Raw genomic sequence first — 20,375 nt, 5'->3', positions numbered from 1 at the left:
TGTCAAAGTTACTAATTTCTTCCTAATATCTAATCTAAATTTTCCCTCCTTTAACTTGCACCCATAACTCCTTGTCCTATATAAAATTCCTATATCATAAACATTAGATTATTAATGAGAACCAAAATATTTGGTAAATTAATTGCCTAGACCTGGGAATTCCCAAGCAATGAGTCATTGCAGGAGAATCAATGTTGCCTCCGATCCCCAGAGCCACACAGATTCCCCTCCTATATGCAGGATTTGGGATGGCAAATACAGGATGAATAACTCTGAGGTGACAGACCCAGCTTGGAGCAACTCAAAGCCAGGCTGGACAGGGCTTGGAGCAACCTGGTCAAGTAGAAGGTGTCCCTGCCTATGGCAGAGAGGTGGAACTGGATGATCTCTAAGGTCCCTTCCAACCCAAACCAGTCTAAGACTATGATTTTAATATAAATGAGGACAGGCCCCAGTAACACCCCGGGCACAGCAGAGAGGGGAAAAGCCCTTGGGGCCAGTTAAAAACCCATCATGACTTAGCTTTTTTGGTCTTCTCACTAAGTTTTACTCAGTAGGCTTTGCTCAGTCTGAATGCTTCCAGCTGAACTCAGAGACAACACCCTCAAGCAGAAATCAGGTCACAAGCACAGACTGCGCTCAGCCACCTCCCACTCCGCAGAGGGCACAGCCCTCCTTTAATCACCCAATCACCCTGCCAGGTACTGCTCAGCTTCCTTCCCAGTCCAACCAGTTCACAGACCAGTACAGCTAATGGCATGAGTGAGCCTAGAACCCACCCATCCCTTCCCCAGCAGCCAACTGAGGCGCTCCTCTGATATTTGTCGGGGGAGGATCTTCCTCTCCTATAAAAGGAGGTGGGTGGAAGGTGTTTGGCTGTAGGACGTCCTGTTGAGGGTGGGTAGAGGGGCTGTGGGAGGTGGCCAGGGGCAGAGGAAAGGCTGTGAGGGGTAGAGGTGAGGCAATGAAGGCTGCTCAATGAAGGGGAGGCAATGAGGCAATGAAGGGGGAAGGCTGCTCAGGTTGCTTCCCAAATGGATGCACAAGGTGAACCTGGGGAGAGCAGTGGATGGGAGCTGGAGGCAGGAATGTAAGGCTTGGGGGAAGAGCAGTAGGTGCCTTCACTGCCCTGGGGTGATGTGGGTGAGAATGGGGTGGAACTCAGTACCTGTGTTCTTAGGATGGCTGCAAATTGATGCTTGGCTGAATGTGAGAAGATGGAGAGCTCTGCAGCCCCCTGACTGCATGTGGAGGGGCAGAGCTGTGCCCTCAAGTCCCTGCAGGAGCCTTGCCCAGGGCTGTAAGGTCACAGGGGGCCTTTCTGCAGTCCCTGGGTGCAGGATGGCACTGTGGGGATGCAGGCAGAGCTGGAGTGTGCTCCACAAGCCTTGTCCTTGCTCTGTTTGGCTGTGGGTGCTGGGCTTTTGTCTGGGCACAAGGACTGGGAATGAGCCCATACAGGGGGAGGATTTTTCCTGGAGGCCTGGCAGAGGTAGCAGCTCAGGTGGTCATGCTCACGGTGAGATGGATGTCAGGCCCTGCAGACAGCTGGGGGTAATTTTCCTTCTCTTCCTCCTTGAGGGGGGAGTGCTTTGGATGAGACTGAAGTGGGTCTAGAGTGAAAACATGAAATCAGGTACATGGAGATAAGGGAATCTGGTACATGGGATAAGGATGGCAGATGCTGGTGGTTTGGATGTGCTGTGGAACAGAGCAGCCTTCCCTCTTGAGGAGGAGTGTTCCTTTGCTGTCAGACAGTTTACAGCTAGGGCAGTGTGAGCAGGAATACCTTACAGAGCTCCCAGCACTTCCAGCCTCTCACACGGAGCCTGTGGAGAACTGACTTAGCAGCAGTCAGAGCTCTTCAGGTGATGAACTTCCTGGGATGTGAGCTCTGGGCTGTATGAGCTGTCCTGGGGCTCAATCCTTGCTGCCTGACATGAAACCAGTGCCTGGATAGGGCAGACTCCTTGGATGACCTGTGCCCAGCTGTTTCCAGGGATCCAAACTGCTGCTGGTGCCTTTGGCAGCAGGAGCATCTCATTAGCTGTCTCTTGATTAAGATAATATGCAGTTTTTTTGGATAAAACTGGAGCAGGCCTGTGAATAATCATCACATGCCCGTGAAGGCAGAGGACTAAAGCTTGTTCTTTTACCCTTGCTAAATGTAGTTTTGATGACCACTTAATATCTGTACCTGGATCTAAGACATTAAATTAATGTTCCCTATCATGTGTTCCTCTTGAGCCCTTCCAAAAGTGATTTGGTTTATATTGCAGCACAGGAATGGCTGCAGGTAGGAATGGCTCTTCTGGTGGGGGACCCCAGGATTGCTGTTGATTTTTCTCATTAAGCTGTCTCGGAGCTGTGCCAGGTGCCTCAGAGCCCTGTACTGAGTGCTGTGGAGCTTGAAGCTGAGCCTCTGATCAGTGCTGGATTAGCAGGGAGAACTGGCGCTGTGGGATGAAAGCCAAACTGAACTTTCCTTGTACACCCACAGCCAGCAGAAATCCTCAGAAGAACTGCAAGTGATTGGGGCTTCATGCCAGGAATAATAACTCCTTATGTATTGGTGTGACTTCCTGGAAGGAACTGCAGGATGGTGCTGCTTCATCTCCCGCTCATGCAGAGCCTTCTCCTCCCAGATGCTGTTAGCAGAGTGTAGGAATGCTCCCCAACTGGTCCCATGCCATTGCAGTCAGTGGGGCAAGCAGTGGGTAAAGCAAGGGGTGGAGATGTTCTAATTCCAGGGCTGACCTTTCCATGGAAGCAGCACTTCCCATGGTGTGTTGGGAAAAAGATGGGTCACTGGCCCGTGCTGCTTCTGGGTCACTAACCATAAAATCACAGAATGGAATGGGTTGAAGGGACCTTAAAGATCATCTACTTCCACCCCCCCTGATGTGGGCAGGGAAACCTTCCACTACCCTGGGAAAAAAAAAAGGACTTTGGGAGATTCCCCGGGTCAAATTCCTACTTGCAGTGTGAAAACTACCATTGGAGTATGTTGTTCAGGGCTGTGTTTGATTAAGTTATATACATCCGCTAGGATGGGAACTCCTCCACTGTCCTGGTCCTATTTATGTTTATGGACTTTGCCACAGGAGCTTAAGGAGGAAAATCGGGAGAATGTTTTGTGTATTTCTGAGTTGCAGCTTCCTTTCAGGTCTAGAGCAGAGTGTGACAAGGTCCTGCTAATCCCTCCGCAGCTGCTGGAGATGCCAGAGGGCCCCTCAGTGAGGAAGTTCCAGCTGCTGACCTCCCCTTTTGTGGGACAAGTGGTGGCCAAGGTGGGGGGAAGCAGCCGGAAGCTCAGTGTGAAGGACCTGAATGCCCTGAGGCTGCAGGACTCCCAGGTGAGCTGTGCTACAGCTGAATTTACAGATCCATGACAAGTCTGAGGGAAGTCGCTGTTGTCATGCACCTGGGTGACAGAACCTGTGAATGTTTCCCTGAGGGTTTCACCTGGCTAAGTTGAGGTGTCTGTGCTGTGGGTACTTGTCAGAAGTCGCACTGGGTTGGTCCGGCTGGGGCTTCACTGGCCTGACACCCCCAGATGATGATTTTGACCTGCAAAACCCTGGTGCAGCCTCACCAGCCTCTGATCAAAGGTGGGGAGCAAAATGAAAAGCATCTAATGCACCCCAGCACAAAGTGGGAAGATGAATTGATGATGACAAATTTCAAATCCCTGAGTGTATGTCCTGGTGGGCTTGATGGGAGCCCCTGGGGGAGTTTCAAAATTGAGTGGCATCTGAACACCTTGTGCTTCAGGCAGGCAAAGAAAGCGATCTGCAAGGATGACCCCAGCTCTGATGGGAATGGCTTGGATGCTAATGAATCTCATGTTCAGGGTGGACTGATGTGCCCTCTAATAGAGGTTGTAGAAAGTAAGTCACTTGTAGGGAAACAGCCAGAGGTTTTATCCCTGGAAATGTTCTAAGTCAGGTGGGACGAGGGCTGAGCAACCTGGTTTAGTGGAGGCTGTCCCTTGCCATGGCTGGGGGCTTGGAATGAGATGAGCTTTAAGGTCCACCCTAACCGAAGTCTTTCTAGAATGCTGTGATCCTTTATGGATCATCAGCACATCCCACCTCTTTTCTCAGGTTCATGGGAAGAACTTGTACCTGGCATTTGTGGCAGCTGAAGGTCCCTTTGGACCAACTGCAGAAGAGACAGCGCTGCAAAGAGAGGCTGCTTGTGGGGCACAGTGTCCTGCCCGGGGACAGCAAGGACAGGGTGGTGCTCCACATCCCAGTTCCCAGGATGAGGAGCTGCAGGAACCCCAGCACTCAAGATCTGAAGCTCCAGAGGCAGCAGAGGGTCGGGGCAATTGGCTGCGCATCCACTTTGGCATGTTCGGCAGCGTCCGGGCAAACGAGTTCTCGAGGGCAAACAGAGCCAATAAAAGGGGGGACTGGAAGGATCCTGTGCCCAGGTATTTCCTCTTCTCTTTCTCTTTCTCCCAAACCAAATCTGTGTGGGAATGCTCCTAGCCTTGATTTTCTCTGATCATTTTTAAGGCATGAGTGAATGTGGGGTGTGATCAACCAGAGAATCAGCGGGAGAATTGTAGGATGCGATTGCCTGAGGATTAGAGTACCAGCTCTGCCAAGATTTTTATATTGAAGAGAGAGGTTTTAGGATGCCAGGCTGAATCATGCCCTAAAAATGCCAGTTTCTCCCAATTATGTGTTTTTAAAAAAGCCTAGGATAAATAGCAAACATCTCATACACCTGGAATCACAGGCTGGAGTGATGCTGTTGAAGGCAGCAATGAATTGAAAACATGGGTGTGGTTTGTGTCCTGTATCCCACTGGGATTGTACAGAGCAAGAGGAGCAGCTGCCCACAGAAGCTGTGGCTGCCCCATCCTTGGGAGTGCCCAAGGCCAGGTTGGACAGGGCTTGGAGCAACCTAAGGTAGGGGAAGTGTCCCTGTCCATGGCAGAGGGTGGCCCAAGATCATCTTTGGGTTCTCTTCCAACCCAAACCATCCTATGATTATTTGAAGGATGACTTTATTTCTATACAAGAATTTTTAAACAGGTTTTTTGTGCTACTTTTAACATCTATTTCTCTGATTTGTGGACTGTCCTGCTGGAGGCTTAGTCATCCAGGGTGACAGGGCAGCAGAAGGAAAAACTCCACCAGTTGTGTGGGTTCACCGCCAAGCTTCATGGCTGCAATCACTAAAGATGCCACCCTGCCTTGAGACAGTGGCCAGCTGCAGAGTATAGCAAGTAGTTCAGAGATGTTTCTGACGAGATATTCCAACTCCCCTGCTTCTCCCAGGCTGGTTCTGCACTTTGAGAGCGGAGGCTTCCTTGTTTTCTACAACTGCCGGATGCTCTGGTGCTCCTCTCCGAGGGCTGATCCTGCTTCTGACATCCTGTCTGTGGAATTCCACCGTGGCCGGGCGCTGCGTGCCCTCTGTGCACCCGATCCCATCTGCTACACCCTCCTAGACCAAAGACATTTTTCAGGGCTGGGTGAGTTCCAGAGTACAAGGGCAGAAGAAAAAATGGAGGAGGGTGGGTGGGATGTCTACAGATGCAGAAGTGCATGTCTGGGCAGTTTTCTCTTTAGTTGAAGAGCTTCTGGTTGATCCAGCTGAGGGCATGTGGTCATCTTCAAGGTCTGTAACAATGGTAGAGGGAAGAGAACCTCTTCCAGTCAAATCCCAGCTCTAAGTCTACTCTTTGGATGCCACCTCTGGTACAGGGAATGGTGTTGCTGGCTGTGATCCTTGAGGCAGAAACCACAGGTTGGAGCCAGCAGCCTGCATTACCTTGATTAGAAATATTCTTACTGTCTCCTTATTCCTCACCCCTTCCAGGGAACATCATTAAGAACGAGATCTTGTACCTGGCCAGGATCCACCCGTTAACACCAGGCTCCCTCTTGGCTCTCTCAGATCTGGAGCGTCTGCTGGACTGCGCCGTTCAGTTCAGCTCTGAGTGGCTGCACAACAAACTGTGTGGCCAAGGGCTGCACCCCCAGGTGTACCAGAAGGAGCAGTGTCCCCTGGGGCACCCCCTGATGAAGGGCACTTTTGGACCCTCAGGTGGCTTCAAGAGACTTACATGGTGGTGCCCTCAGTGCCAGCCTGTGGTGCTGCCAGGGGATGGGGACCCTTCCCCAGTCACTGAGTGACCTGTCCTGCAGGGTGGTCTCTGATCCATGCTCTTCGTTCTCCAGGAAGGTCTCTGTGATTTCTTTGAGGCTGATGAGTTTGAGCCTTAGGGAGCTGGCACAGTTCATTGCTCAGTGGAGGTCCCAGGCCCCCTGAGTGGCTGCAGAAAGGAAAAAGTGGCTGTCCATGTTGGTGGTGTTTTGTTGTGGTGGTGTTTTTTTGGTTTTTTTTTTTTTGTTGTTTGTTTGTTTTTTTTGGTTTTTTTTGTTTTTTTTTTTTGTCACAGTGGCAAAGCAGTATAAAGAGTTTAACCAGTTCTGAGGTGTTTTGGTTGCCCTGTTCAGGTGGCAGTGGATGGGAAGTGTAAAATGTTGAGCAGGGGATTGCTGTGGTCTGAAGGGACGCTGTCCCTTGACCCTGGAAGAGTCAGCAAAACAGAGGATATCCCTCTGCTAAGCAGCTTGATTAATTAGGAATTAAACAATCCTGCCTGTGTCTGGAGCTGTATACCTGATTAGGTGTGGTTAAACATAAGGAGCTGCTCCCTGTGTCAGATCTGACAGGAGCAGCTCCCTCCTTCCATGCCAACATATACAAAATATATGTCAGCACTGCTTGGTGGAGCTCATCTCTGCACCTACAGGTTTCAGTTTTGCGGCAAACTGCCAATTCCAGATCTCACTGTAATAATAATAATAAATATAGGTTGTGACAGTGTTGCATAAAACTCAGGATCTCCAAGGAAACCTGAAAGCAAAAAGGTTTGGAAATAGAGTTGTGTCTCTAGGTGGGAACTGCTGCCATTCTCTCTCCTTGGATTTGAGTTTAACAGTAAGTTGTTGAGCAAAAAAAAAAAACCTGGAATTAGAATTCGTGATGTTCATCTCAAGCGTGTCGTGTCCTTTCTGGCAGTTTCTTGGTTAAAAGCTGGGGTGTACATGTGAATTCCTGCTGCCTGGAATTGGTTAACAGCTGCCTCTTTGGTGCTGCCTGTGGTACCAGTGACTTTCCTTAGCTGTGTAAGTGTTCTCATTAATGGAAACTGGATTTAAAGATAGATTGCAAATCAGCTGGGAATGCTGGAGGTAAACACTTCTGTTGTAGGCAGCTGATTCCTAAGCAAGACTTGCACAGCCTCTCCCCTGTGAAATGAAATGCCTTTGAGAGGTTGCAGGTTATGAGATTGCTGAATAAACGATTAATGGGGTTATGGGGCCAAAGAAGGTGGGTAATGTCCCTTCTGCAGGGTGTTGGCAAAGTGTCCCTTCCAAAACAAAGAATTGCAGAATATCCTGAGTTGGAAAGGACCCAGAATGATGATCAAAGCTCAGCTTCTGGAAAAAAGCCACTCACAAAAAAGAACCCCAAAAGCTGAGTCTTGCACTTAGAACAATTAGGATATGGAGCTGGGTATGTGTTGGAGTCTCAGCACTGGAAGGATGTGGACTCTTGAAGCAAGTTCAGGGGAGGCCATGGAGATGTTCTAAGGGCTGCAGCACCTCTGTTTTGGACCCAGGCTCAGAGCTGGGGGTGTCCAGCTGGAGAAGGCTCCAGGGAGACCTCAGAGCTCCTTTCCGTGTCTAAAAGGGCTCAAGAGGGCTGGAGAGAGACTTTGGGCAAGGGCGAATGGCTCCCTAATGCCAGAGCCCAGGGTTAGATGGACTACTGGGAAGGAATTCTTCCCTGTTGTGGGAGGGAGGAGCTGGGATGGAATTCCCAGAGAAGCTGCGGCTTCTCCGTCCCTGCAACTGGCCAAGGCCAGGCTGGACGGGGCTTGCAGCAGCCTGGGATAGCGGGAGGTGCCCCTGCCCATGGCAGGGGGATGAAACTGGAAGGTCTTCAAGCTCCCTTCCCACCCAACCCTCCCGTGCCTCCATGGCGGCGCCGCTCCCCTCACGCTCACACGAGCGGCTTCACAGCCGCCGACTCCTTCCCGCTCCGCCTGTGCCGACGCGCGCCTCCGCCAATCAGCGCCCGCCGGCGGTCGTCACACCAGCCGCGCCGCCTTTCTATTGGCTGGCGCTGCCCTGGTGCGAGCGCGCCTTCGCCAATCGGCACCGCGCCCGCCCGACCGAGTGATGTGCCGAGGGCTGTGATTGGTTGCGGGGCGGGTCTGGCGCGGCCCCGCCCGTGCCCGGTTAAGCGGCGGGTGAGGGGGGGCGGCGGGAGCGCGCGGCGGCTGCGGTGGGGTCTGAGCGCGGCCCCCATGGAGCTGCTGCGGAAATGGCTGGGCCACCCCGAGGACATCTACAACCTGCTGCGCTTCAAGATGGGCGGCTACCGCGCCGTCATGCCGCGGATGGACACGGTGAGCGGCGACGGATGCGCGGGCGGCGGGATGCGTTTCGCTGTCGCCGGTGCGCGGTGCCCCCGATGGGGAGCGAGGCACAGGAGGAGGTGGGGGGCACTGTCATTTCCGGGCACGGATACGGTGTTGCCATGGGTGACCATCCCATATCCAGCCTGTATAGGACCTGTCCGGCTTTGTGTGCTCCTCGGTGCTTCCCGGTTGTGCTGGCTCCGGGCATCCTATAGCATTGCCCGTACCCTGCGTGCATCCCACCAGTTCCGAGCATTTCACCGGTTCCGGGCATCCTGTGCATCGGTGCATCCCACCGGCTCCAAGCATCCCTACATCGCTCGGTGCCGGTACCCTGCGTGGATCGTACTGGCACTGGGCATCGCACAATCCCGGTGCTTCCCGAGCATGCCACCGGCTTCAAGTATCCCTGCATTGCTCGGTGCCGGTACCCTGCGTGGATCGTACTGGCACTGGGCATCGCACAATCCCGGTGCTTCCCGAGCATGCCACCGGCTTCAAGTATCCCTGCATTGCTCGGTGCCGGTACCCTGCGAGCATCCCACCGGCTCCGGGCATCCCTTGCATTGCTCCATGCCGGTACCTGTGCCGGACATCGCAGAGCCCCGGTGCTCTCCGAGCATCCCGCGGCCCGGCGCGTCCCTTGCGTTGCTCGGTGCCGGTGCGAGCATCCCACTGGCTTCAGGCTTCCCATGCACCGCTCGGTGCCCGCACCCTCATCCATCCCGCCAGCTCCGAGCATCCCCGGCGCTGTCCGTACATGGCAGCGTCTCTGGGCTCGGCGCGGCCGCGGAGCCGGGCTGGGGCGGGTTAAGGGGCGGGATTCGTGCCGGGGCGGAGCGGCCGCAGCCCCCCGCCGCCGCGCCCCCATGGCGGCCGGCTGCCGGGCCGTGTCCGTGCTGCGGCGGACGCTGACCCTGTCCCCTCCGCGGAACGCCCCGCGGGCAGCGGGCCGGCGGCGGGGACAGCAGCAGCAGCGCTGCGGAGCCCCCGCGGAGCCCCCGGCCCCGCCGCCCGCCGCCCCCCGCCTCCAACCCGCGCCCCGCGCCCCGCTCTGCCCGCAGGACTCGCTGGGATGTGGCCTCCGCACCTGCTACCGCTACCTCAACCAGACCAGCCGCAGCTTCGCCGCCGTCATCCAGGCTCTGGACGGAGAGCTGCGGTGAGCGGGGGGACCCCGCGGGCTCGGGGAGGGGGTGCGGTGACCCCTCCGGCACTGGGGGATCTTTGGGAGGTGGCAGCTGGGGTGTCACCCCAACCTCGGGGATCCTCGGGAGCGGGTGGGCGCAGCTTTCCCCCCGACTCCGGGAATCCCTGGAGATGGTGGGGGCAGTTCTCCTCGCTGGGAGGTGGTGGGTACAATGCCACCCCAAATCTGGGGATCCCTGGGAACTTAGTGGGTGCAGTGGAGTTTCAGGTCTCCCCAGGAGTTTGTGGGTGTGTTACCCCCCAGTACCAGAGTTTGGCCCGTGCAGTACCCCCAAACACCATTTTTCTCTCGTGGAGCTGCTGGGACGTGCTCCCTCTCCAATCAGGAGCTGTCTGGACTCTCTCGGCTCAGCCCCACCCCGCGCAGCAGGACGTGGGGCTTTTCACGTCCCAGCTGGCTGTACCACATCCCCCCTGTGCACCGCATCCTCCCCCCAAACTGGGTCTCTGGGCTGAGCCTCCTGGCCAGCAGACTGTTAAACACAGAGCCTGGCAGCGTGCCGTGTGTGACACCCTGGGAATGTGTCCTGCAGTGCCAAGGCTGCCGCTGGACAAAGGCTGGAGGGAGGAGGAGGAGGTGAGGAAGAACCTGGGGCTGACCAAGGATCTGGGCCTTGCCTGGGAGGCGCTTTTGGAAGCAGCTGCCTCAAAACCTGCGCAGTTGTCACAGTTGGTTTGTTGCACACTCATTTTTTGCTGTGTGGATTTTGCTGCCCTGTGCAGAAAAGCTTCAGCTGGGAATAGTAACAGAGGGTGTAAAGCTCAGCTGGCCAGGGGGGCTCATGCCATGTAGTTATTCTCCATACAGTTCCTTATATTCATTTGACAATTGCTGATCTCAGTTTTTAAATGCCCAGTTAATCCTAAGGTGGGTTGATGATCAAATTTAGGGGTTCTGCTGAGCAGTTGCAGGCACCAGTCTGAACACTGGGTGATCTGTGGGGTTTCTGAGGTCTGGTTTGGCATTTTGGATGGTGCCCCATAGCTGTGTCCGGTGTTTATGAAATGCTGTTTGCAGCTTGGTTGACAGGACAGGCAGAGAAATTCAGTGGTTTGGCTGCAATTGCGTGGAAAAGTACGAGTGAGGCCAAGAATTAAGTTTTTTATTTTCCATGCTTTTTCTGTGCAAGAATTGAGAAAAAAAAAATTAAGAAAACACTATGAAACCTGTTAGCAATGTGTCTGCCCTGTGCTTGCCTCAAACTTCCTGCAGTTTTCTTTGTCTGACTTTTTTGTCCTTTAATCCTTGCCCTGCAGCCTGCTGGGATCAGGAACACCCTTCAGGGCACAGAAACTTCTGCCTGGCATCCTAAAAATGCTCTTTGCCTGATTTTTGCAACCCACTGTTGGGCAGGGATGGTGGTTGGACTACAGCTGGCTCAGTAGTGGATCAGGAGAGACTCATTTTCAAAGCCCAGGAGCTCCACTGGAGAATTTAGGGACAAACAAGGGAAATACAAATTAGGGAGGATAGGGAAATAGGCAGAGCCACAGCCTTACAGAAGGAATCTGTTTTGCTGGATCAAAAAAGTGCTTGCATTGGTGCTGACCTCGACAGGGAGTTCAGCTGAGCCCCTGTGGTTGCAGACAGGCATCCCAGAAGGGCTGCAGGAACATGGGGAACTTCTGGAGGAGTGCTTGGAGCAGTCCTTCCCTGGCCAGACAGGGTATTGGTGGTCGAGCTGAGGTGTCTGTTTCCTCCTTGCTTGTTTTGTTTTGATCCCTGTTTTGCTGGCCAGAGCTGTGTCCAGCTCCTTGCTCCGCGGTTAGGGTGTTTTCTGGGAAGGTGGGAGGCTCAAAACTGCAGTTTCATCTACGGCTGAGCCAACAGCATCATTAAGTGCTGGTGGTGGAGAAGAGTTATGATCCAAGCTCATAGCTCCTCTCCTGGTGATGGAGAGGAGAAGAGGGATGCTCCTGCCTCTCTGCTGCCGGTTCCATGGTCCTGCCTGCCTCTGGAAATCTTCAGGCTCTGTTCCTGAAGGTTCAGCAGAGGCTGCATGTCCTGGCAAGGAGAAAGGAGACCTCCTTCCCTGGGCAGGAGGGAGCTGCACCCAGGACAGGGCTGGAGCTTGAGCTGTGGAAGATCCACACTTGTTCTTTGGAAGTGTGTGCTTCCATTTGTGCCCTGTCTGGCCTGACCTTGAATGTTTCCAGGGATGGGGCATCCACCACCTCTCTGGACAACCTGTGCCACAGCAAAGAATTTCTCACAGCAAAGAATTTCTTCCTTTGATTTGCCAAGATGTCCAAGGATCTAAATTCAATATGTGGTGGAAGTTAGGGAGGCAAGCAAGGTCTGGATGCAGAATTGGGGTTAAATGAGTGTTTTAACTGTGCTGGGCTCTGGAATTACTGCTGGCTCTGATGCCCCTGTGAGAGGTGCCTTTGGGATGGCATTCCAGGTTCTGCTCTGCCTGCCTCTGTGGCTCCTGGGAGTGGGTTGGAGCCTTGGGCACTTGCATCCTGTTGGATGAACGTTTGCAGCCCGGCTGGAATGGAAAAACTCAGTCATGCAGAGGAACGGGAGCACGAGAGAGCTGCTCATGTGGCTTGACAGAGGTGTTAAATACCCTTCTAATCAAGGAAAAAAAGGCCAAATTTAACAGTATTGACTCTTAAGAGCAAGTCAGTTTTCCCTAGATGTTTAATCACTGCTTGCACAATGTCATTCCAGGAGAACAGCACTGTCACCTGGAAATTAGCATTTAAACAGACCAAGCTGCTTTCCATTTGTTAAACAATTAATAAATGCCTCATCTCCTTGGCATATATCCCTGTGCTCGTGGAGATCTGGGGATTATTTTATATAAATCCTGGAGATGTAAACAGCATTTCTTGATATCAGGACTTGGTGGTCTGTTTTGTGTTTTGTTTTGGGTTTTTTTGTTTGGTTGGTTAGTTTTGGTTTTTTGGGTTTTTGTTGTTGTTGTTGTTGTTGTTTTTTGTGGGTTTTTTTTGGTTTTTTTGCTTTTTTTGTTTGTTTGGGCTGTTTTGGGGTTTTTTTGTGGTTTTTATGGGATTTTTGTGTGGTTTTGGTTTTTGTTTTGGTTTGGTTTGGTTTTTCTGGTTAAGCTGCAGAAATGTGGGAGCAGGGATGGTAGAGGCAGGGATAGGGAAGGCAGGAGTGGTGGGAGCAGGAGGGGAGGTGGCTCTCCAGCAGCTTCCTGCTGGGATGCTGGGACACATGGGCTGCCTCCAGTGTCTTGTTCCTAGAGATACAAAATAAAGGGTGATTTTGGCTCTTTCTGCCAGTCCTCATGTTCTTGTTGCATGGTGTGACCCCTTTATTTCCCCCCAACAGGGTAAAAGGTATGCAGAGAAGAGGGAGTGATGGGAAAAACACACTTTTTTTTTTTTTTTTTTTTCCCTATTTTACATTTGCTTTTTCCCATAAGCTGACCTCAAGCTCTGCCCTCTGAGTCCAGATGAGCGCTGGCCTTCCTTGCAGGGTTGGATCTTCCCTGCTCGGGGAGCTCAGAGGCCTGACCCTTCCCTGATACACGTCTTAGAAAGCCCAAAATCACACTGTAGTTCTCCTCATGAGGGAAAATCCTGGATTTGCTGACTTGGCTGGTGTCTTCCAAAGGCACCAAGGACCTGGCAGTGCCAGTGTGTGACGTGTTGAGCTCCAAGCGTCCCTGCTGAAGGCTCTGGTTAATCCCAGCTGTTTGTCCTGCCTCGTAGGCACTCCCAAGTAAGAGATTGCTGTTTTTTCTCCCCTCCCAGACATGCAGTGTGCATATTCTACCTAGTTCTCCGTGCCCTGGACACTGTAGAGGATGACATGAGCATCCCCTTGGATGTCAAGGTCCCGATGCTCCAAGAGTTCCACTCCCATCTCTACCAGCCAGACTGGAAGTACACAGAGAGCAAGGAGAAGGACCGGCAGGTGCTGGAAGACTTCCCGACGGTAAGGCAGCCTCCTGCTTGCTCCTTGTGGCACCCCTGGGTGCCTGCTTGTCTCCACGTGGTGCCTGCAGAGCTCGTTCAGTCCCACAGATCTTCCCAAGGGCTCCATCACCTGCCGGTGGGGCTGGGGGCCAAGCTGGGGTGAGAAACCCAAAGGCTGTGCAACGCTGTGAGCCAGCCAGAGGGGATCTGGCTGTGGAAAAGGGCCAGCCCTGGGAAAGTGGCTTTTTGCCTCCTCTGCTGGAAGAGCGGGTGACCATTGTCTTGTGGAGAGAGATTTGGGGTCGTTACCCAACACCGTGCCTGTGTGCACAGTGGGAGGTGGAATGAGAGGAGCTTTAAGGTCACTTCCCACCCAATCCATTCCACAATTCTGTGATACAGGACAAAAAGCACCCTCACAGTTATTAGTAACAATATTGCCTTGATTTTTTTTATTGCTGAGTTGATTTTTTAGGGTTTTTTTTCTTTGCTCTGTTTAAGAAAAAATATAATAGTTCTGGTGAGGAGCATCTCATTTTCTGAGGACGTTCTGTTTAGTTCAAGTTTTTACCATTTCTAATTTATTCTACCCTTTTCAGGCTCCCCCTAGCAGTGGGAATGGGGTGATTGTTTGGAGAACTGAGGTGTGTTGTGAGTTTTGATGCTCAGGTTTGGGGTGACCATGGCTGTGACCTGTCAGAGGGTGGAGTGTTCTAGGGGATGTCTGTGTTGGGATTCTGGGTGTGTAGGGGTACAGCAGGTGTGCCAGTGGCTGTAGAGGAGCTTTTGGGAGGGTGTTTGTGGCACTTTGCTCTTCTCTCTTGGTGTATATGTTATTTGTTTGAGGCAATCCATGCTCAGGTGCAATTTTAATAATCATAGAATTGTAGAACCATGGAACTGTTGGGTTGGGAGGGACCATAAAACTCATCCCATTCCATCCCCTGCCATGGCAGGGACACCTTCCACTCTCCCAGGTTGCTCCAAGCTCTGTCCAACCTGATCCTGAATTTTCTGGGGAGCATTCACAGCTTCTCTGGGCATCCTCTGCCAGTGCCTCACCACCCTCATAGTAAGAAAAATTCTAATATTTCCTAGAGGTGCATTTGCAGGCTGTGCTCCTCTGTGTATAGGACTGAAACCACAGAGACAGAAGCACAGTAAATACATTTATTTTACAGACAAACCCTTATTGCACACAAACCCTGGGCTGGCTGATGGAGAATAAAGCTTAGCACAGTGAAATGTGATGCTCCACAGTTTTGGGAAAGGGAGGATGCACTTTTAAATTTTGTTTTTTTCAGTGTGAGAGCGATTGAGACACTGCAGGTGTCCCTGCCCAGAGCAGGGGGGGTGGAACTAGAAGATCTTCAAGGTCCCTTCCAACCCACTCTGTGATTCCATGATGATGTTACTGGCCATGCAGTAGGATTCTACACTTCCCTCACTGCTTGATGCCTTTCCAGTTGTGCCAAATGTGCCCTTTGAAGCTGGAGCTGGAGAGGGCTGGGGAGAACAGAGCATCACAAACATCCCATGGGCCTTTTCCCATGGCTGGTGTGATGGAATGCTCTCAAATTACAGAGGAAAACAGCTCTGTGCACCAAGTGCAGTCAGTTTTGTCCTGCAGCTCCCAGATGATACCAGTCCAAGGCCACAGAACCTTCCCAAAGACTTTGCTGTGTCTGATCTCCTGCCAGAGATCATCCTTTTAAACTGGGAACAGGCTGAGCCTGAGCTCCAAGGACCTTGAAACAGCTCAGGTTGGGGGAGCTGTCCCAGATCTCCAGCCAGGGCAGGAATAGAGCCTGGTAAACAGTATTTTTTCTGATTTCTTTATAAATGTTGAGCTCTGCTGTTTGTTTTTTTTTTTTTTTTTTCCCCTTCCTGAACACTATCTTTCTGTTTTTACTGTGCTACAGATCTCCATGGAGTTCAGAAACCTCTCCAAGGTCTACCAGGATGTGATTTCTGATATTTGCCACAAGATGGGTGTTGGGATGGCGGAGTTCTTGGAGAAGAAGGTGGATTCTCAGCATGAGTGGGATAAGGTGAGTCAGCCCAGAGAGAGGAATGGACTGAGCATGAGTAGGGTCACGGAGTTAAGGTTGGAAAAGCCCTCTAGGATCATCGAGTCCAGCTATTCCACCAGCACTGCCAAGGCCACCACAGAACCATGTCCCCAAGTGCCACATCCACAGGTTTTTTGAACACTTCCACCTTGTCTCTATGGAAGCAGGAGACAGAGCATCCCTGTTTGGGAAAAGGTGGGGTTTTTTTCATGGGACAGCTGAGACATCCCAGGGAGGGCCATGAGAACTTGCATCAAAGGAACTGTCAGTTGCTTTTTGTAAAACTCACTGTGGCAAACAGGCAGCTCTTTATAATTGTTCCTTTTATCTTCTTTTTTTTTTCCCCTCCCTTTCTCAACTTGGCTCCTCCTTGGCAGTATTGTCACTACGTTGCTGGGCTGGTGGGGATTGGCCTCTCCCGTCTCTTCTCTGCATCAGAGCTGGAAGATTCCATCGTGGGGCAGGACACAGAGCTGGCAAACTCCATGGGCCTCTTCCTACAGAAAACCAACATCATCCGTGACTATCTGGAGGACCAGCTGGAGGGAAGGGAGTTCTGGCCCAGAGAGGTGAGGAAAAACCTCATCAAATTGCTGCTGTTGGCTGTACATCTTCTTGGTAATAAGCAGTTCTGATGCCAGCTGCCTGACATCTGCAGCTCTCTGGGTGCAGGTGTGGGGACAAGGTGATTTCACCACACACTGCCAAGAACTACTTAGGCAGCTTTTTCTCCTCTCTGCTAGGTTTTCTCTAGGAGTGAGGGAGGATGAGACTGGCTGAGATCCCAGGAGGGTACCTGGTCTGCTCCCAAAAGCGGGATCAGCTCTGCCTGTGCCTGACAGGATGTCCAAAAATTTTTATCCCCCTGTCTCACAGGGCATTTCTTGGTGTGTGACTCAACTTTTCCTTGCATTCCCTAGGAAAGATGTGGAGATGAGTTGCACCCTCCTCCTTTACCATCTCTTTGTGTACACCAAGGCCACTGCCACGTCCCCACAGCCTGCCCTTCCTGCTTTGGTTTATCCCAGCGATGCTCCGGGGATGTTCTGTGGGGGATTTCGGTGGTTCCTGTTGCTCTCCCAGACCTGGTGTCTCTCTGATGACATCAGTGCACCCTCCCACTGATGAGCACTTCTCTTGGTGTTCAGGTTTGGAGCAGATATGCCAAGAAGCTCTCGGACCTTGCCAAGCCAGAGAACATCGATGTGGCCGTGCAGTGCCTCAATGAGCTCATCACCAACGCCCTCCACCACGTCCCCGACGTCCTCACCTACCTGTCCCGCCTCAGAAACCAAAGCGTCTTCAACTTCTGCGCTATCCCCCAGGTGAGCTGAGCTTCCAAGTGGTTCCTCATCCTCTGCAGCCCAGCTGGTGAGGAGTTGGAGGTGGAGGAGGTTCTGTGCCGTTGGCTTTTTCACTTGTTTCTTGATTCCTGCTGTTGTTGAGATTGTGGCTCCATTCCGTGGATGTCGCTGTGGATGAGGTGATCCCTCGGCAAGTTCCTTGCAGTGCAGTAAAGGCTCCCCCTGTCTCTCCTCAGGTGATGGCCATTGCCACGCTGGCTGCCTGCTACAACAACCAGCAGGTGTTCAGGGGGGTGGTGAAGATCCGCAAGGGCCAGGCCGTCACCCTCATGATGGATGCCACGAACATACAAGCTGTCAAAGCCATCGTGTACCAGTATGTGGAGGAGGTAGGCTCAGCAGTTTGCTTTGAGTCATTTCTGGCCCTTCCTGTCCCCGTTCTTGGGGTGGAATTGGGAACGCACGAGGATCTGTTCCTTTTGTCCTTGCCTCAGTGGGTGGGGAGTGGTGACCCTGATGTGGTTTTGGCCCAGGCCAAGCTGTGCTTGATGCGTTCCCTTGCACGTGCCCTTGGTCTGTGTTGAGGAGCAGGGCCTGGGGCCAGCGGCATCCTGGCCTGGAGCAGCACAGCAGGACCAGGGCAGTGCCTGTCCCCTTGACCCCACTCTGGGGTCAGTTCTGGGCCACTCACAACACGAAACACACTGAGGAGCTGAAGTGTGTCCAAGGAAGGGAGCAGAGCTGGGGAAGGGTCTGGAGCACCAGGAGCAGCCGAGGGAGCTGGGGAGGGGCTCAGCCTGGAGAAAAGGAGGCTCAGGGGGGACCTTATGACTTCCTCCTGACTTGAGGGTCCTGTGGAGATTAAAAGTTCACATGGAGGGCCAGCTGGTGGGTGGTTTCATGGGAAAAAAGCACCCCCTTCCCAAAACCCAATTCCCCTGAGGAATTAAGTAAATACTAAATAAAAAGACTAATAAATATTGAATAAAAAGCCTTCACTTCTGCAGCAGGGAGCCCCAGACCATGGGTTATTAGAGCTGCCCTTGTGAACTGGCCGATGCCATGGCAAGGGACAGTGACAGTGCAGGGCATTAACCCAGGAGAGGGTCTCTGCTTGGTCCCACCTTGCTCACACTCCTGCAGACAAGTATCTCAGAGGCCATGAGAAGAGAACCCCAAATGCCACGGAATCAGGTGATGATGTGGCTGTTTCCAGGCAGGAATGTTCCCCCTGGTTTGAGGTGGGCTATACAGCGAGTGAGGATCGCAGGGTGAGAACCCCTGATCCCAGTAACACCCTGGGGGTTGAGGGATCGTGTCCAAGGCAGTGTAGTCCATGTCCCATCGTGGCCTGCCCTCAAGAGGCAGCTTGGCTTAGTGCACTTCCCAAGAGAGATGGCACCGGGACCCATCCAGCTGTCCCTTGCTCATGGCACTCCACCACCGAGGTCACTCTTGACCCTTTAAACTCCATCCTCATCCCGCTTCCCTCCTGAACCTCCTGTGGGAGCCGTAACCCCTCCTCCCTCCTCCCTCCTCCTTCAGATCTACCAGAAGATCCCGAGCACGGACCCCTCGTCCAACAAGACGCAGCAGGTCATCGCCTCCATCCGCGCCATGAGCCTGCCCGGCAGCCCCATGGCCTCCCGCCACCACTACTCGCCCATCTACCTGTCCTGTGCCATGCTCCTGGCTGCCCTGAGCTGGCAGTACCTCAGCACCCTCTCCACGGCCACCGAGGAGTACGTGCAGGCGGGAGAGAACTGAAGGGCGGTGGCCGGGCAGGGGGACAAGCGGTGGCAGATGGGCGGCGGGGACAGGAGGCTCCTCGTCCCCTGCCCTGGGGGTGGCCCAGCTCTGGGCACCGGGACGGTGACAAGGATGGGAGCTGCAGCCCCGTGGTAACAGTGAGGCACTGCTGGGCTCCATCCTCACCGCCCGTGCTGTCTGCTTGGATGGGCTGCAGATGCTGATTGGAGTTTTAGTGTTTGGGGTTGAGTATTTTTTTTTCCCCCTTTTTTTTCCTGCTCACCTGAATATTTTGGGTGGTTGTTGTTGATTTTTGTGGGGTTTTTGTTGTTTTTTTTGTTGGTTTTTTTTTTCCGTTAGGATGGTTTGAAATAGAAACTCCGGTTGTTTCTTTTCTTCCTTGAGATTTGAGGCATCCTTCCAGCTCACAGCTGAGCAAAACCCTGAGGGTTTTGCCTCCCTTTCTTAGCCAGCCTCTTCTCCCTCACCTCCGATGCCTGCTCTGTGCTGGAAGGATGCTGCTTCAGCTGTGAGAGGAACGTGCTTCCTCATCCAAGGAAAAAACTCTGGCCACTTTCTGGCCCTCAGTGATTGACATCCTGCAGCCTGGAAGGAGGCAGAGGCACAGTCACATTTCTGCTGTGCTGAAGGATGCTGAAATGAGCCCTTTTGATGTTAAATACATGGGAGGTGAGGTACTCTGTCCACCCGAACGTGCCCCCAGCTGAAAGGCAGCTGTGCAGCTCCCTGCCTGGGGACAGATGGCCCCTGCAGTGACACAGCTCTTGTTTCAGCAGCTGGGAGGTTGTAAAAATGAGAAGGGAGCTGCCAGCACAGCCCTGAGCTCCCCCGGGCCTGGCTCCACGGCAGGCTCTGGGCTCTGCGCTGACTCGGCCCCAGGGGATGGGTGGTGGTGGCAGAGCAAGGCAGGGGAGCAGGAGGATGCTTTTTTAGGGGGGCAGGGATCACCCTGGAAGGCAGAAACGATCCCTGCCATGAGCTGGGAAGGCTGGAGCCTCCGAGGGGGTGACCAGGGCAGGTTTCCCTGGCCCACTTGGCTCCGGCTTTGGCTCAGACTGATGTGCGAGCTGCAAGAGGCTCCTACTGCTGTCTTCAAATGCATCAGGCTGGACTTACAAGAGGAAACAACACCCTGAAGGCAAGTCCTGTTCTCTTGGGGTGGATTGCTGTTTTCAAGGTCCCTACCCACCCCCTTCGAATGCTGCTTTGCCGTGGTGAAGGGAAGGAGAGCCATGTCCTGGTCCAGGACGGTGGGTGCAGGGTGGTGGCCTTTGCAAGGCCAAGCCCCCGTGGCCAGGCTGTTACTCAGAAGGAGAACCCCAACTCCACAGCTCCTGGTGTAGATAGTTTTAAGCTGCTGTCCTAAAGAAACTCGCGGTAGCTCTCTTTGTGCAGCTTCCCGTCTTGTTGAAATTAAAAGTTTTCTTTGGGAAAAAAAAATAAAAGTGCTGGATCATGTTTTTGTTTTAGCTATTATTTCTTTTACACCAGTAATTTCCCCACAGGTTACAAGCCCTCGGCTCATGAAATTCCAGTGCTCCCTTGTTGCCAACTCTGTGTATCAAAGTGCAGCCACAAAACGTGCCAGACGTGGAGGAAGAATTTTAACCAGAGGGACAGCTGAGGAGCCATAAATTCACTTTGAAAGGAGTGGTGGCACAGCCCTGGGCT

General features: G+C 53.0%; 2 protein-coding genes across 6 annotated transcripts; both read left to right on the top strand.

Annotated features, from left to right (window-relative positions):
* Window positions 1-763: 763 nt before the first annotated feature.
* On the top strand, window positions 764-7,528 carry NEIL2 (nei like DNA glycosylase 2). Of its 5 annotated transcripts, none has more exons than XM_040059193.2 (5): window positions 764-857; window positions 3,167-3,356; window positions 4,107-4,438; window positions 5,295-5,491; window positions 5,839-7,528. In XM_040059193.2, exons 2-5 carry the CDS (start codon window positions 3,219-3,221, stop codon window positions 6,153-6,155), a joined length of 984 nt encoding a protein of 327 aa, XP_039915127.1. In that variant the 5' UTR covers window positions 764-857; window positions 3,167-3,218; the 3' UTR covers window positions 6,156-7,528. The 5 variants fall into 5 exon arrangements, with proteins under 5 accessions (XP_039915127.1, XP_039915126.1, XP_039915124.1 ...); XM_040059192.1 differs by lacking the exon at window positions 764-857 and adding an exon at window positions 861-897; XM_040059190.1 differs by lacking the exon at window positions 764-857 and adding an exon at window positions 881-1,047.
* Window positions 7,529-8,271: 743 nt separating this feature from the next.
* FDFT1 (farnesyl-diphosphate farnesyltransferase 1) lies at window positions 8,272-20,162 on the top strand. Its single transcript, XM_040059897.1, has 8 exons — window positions 8,272-8,443; window positions 9,520-9,617; window positions 13,394-13,577; window positions 15,481-15,609; window positions 16,008-16,199; window positions 16,779-16,955; window positions 17,171-17,323; window positions 18,480-20,162. Exons 1-8 carry the CDS (start codon window positions 8,342-8,344, stop codon window positions 18,699-18,701), a joined length of 1,257 nt encoding a protein of 418 aa, XP_039915831.1. The 5' UTR covers window positions 8,272-8,341; the 3' UTR covers window positions 18,702-20,162.
* Window positions 20,163-20,375: the final 213 nt, after the last annotated feature.

Source organism: Hirundo rustica, chromosome 3 (assembly GCF_015227805.2).
Source record: "Hirundo rustica isolate bHirRus1 chromosome 3, bHirRus1.pri.v3, whole genome shotgun sequence".
Classification (NCBI taxonomy): Eukaryota; Metazoa; Chordata; class Aves; order Passeriformes; family Hirundinidae; genus Hirundo; species Hirundo rustica.
The sequence above is the reverse complement of the archived record's forward strand: the minus strand, read 5'-3'. Positions and strand labels throughout refer to the sequence as shown.

What these genes read in the sequence shown, in the direction of transcription:
- NEIL2 (XM_040059190.1), top strand. Translation starts at nt 1,001, where the DNA reads ATGAAGGGGGAAGGCTGCTCAGGTTGCTTCCCAAATGGATGCACAAG. An exon ending in TGAGGCTGCAGGACTCCCAG is followed by an intron (nt 3,357 to 4,106) that starts GTGAGCTGTGCT and finishes CTCTTTTCTCAG; the next exon opens with GTTCATGGGAAGAACTTGTA. An exon ending in TGGAAGGATCCTGTGCCCAG is followed by an intron (nt 4,439 to 5,294) that starts GTATTTCCTCTT and finishes TGCTTCTCCCAG; the next exon opens with GCTGGTTCTGCACTTTGAGA.
- FDFT1 (XM_040059897.1), top strand. Translation starts at nt 8,342, where the DNA reads ATGGAGCTGCTGCGGAAATGGCTGGGCCACCCCGAGGACATCTACAAC. An exon ending in TCATGCCGCGGATGGACACG is followed by an intron (nt 8,444 to 9,519) that starts GTGAGCGGCGAC and finishes CTCTGCCCGCAG; the next exon opens with GACTCGCTGGGATGTGGCCT. An exon ending in TGTACCAGTATGTGGAGGAG is followed by an intron (nt 17,324 to 18,479) that starts GTAGGCTCAGCA and finishes CTCCTCCTTCAG; the next exon opens with ATCTACCAGAAGATCCCGAG.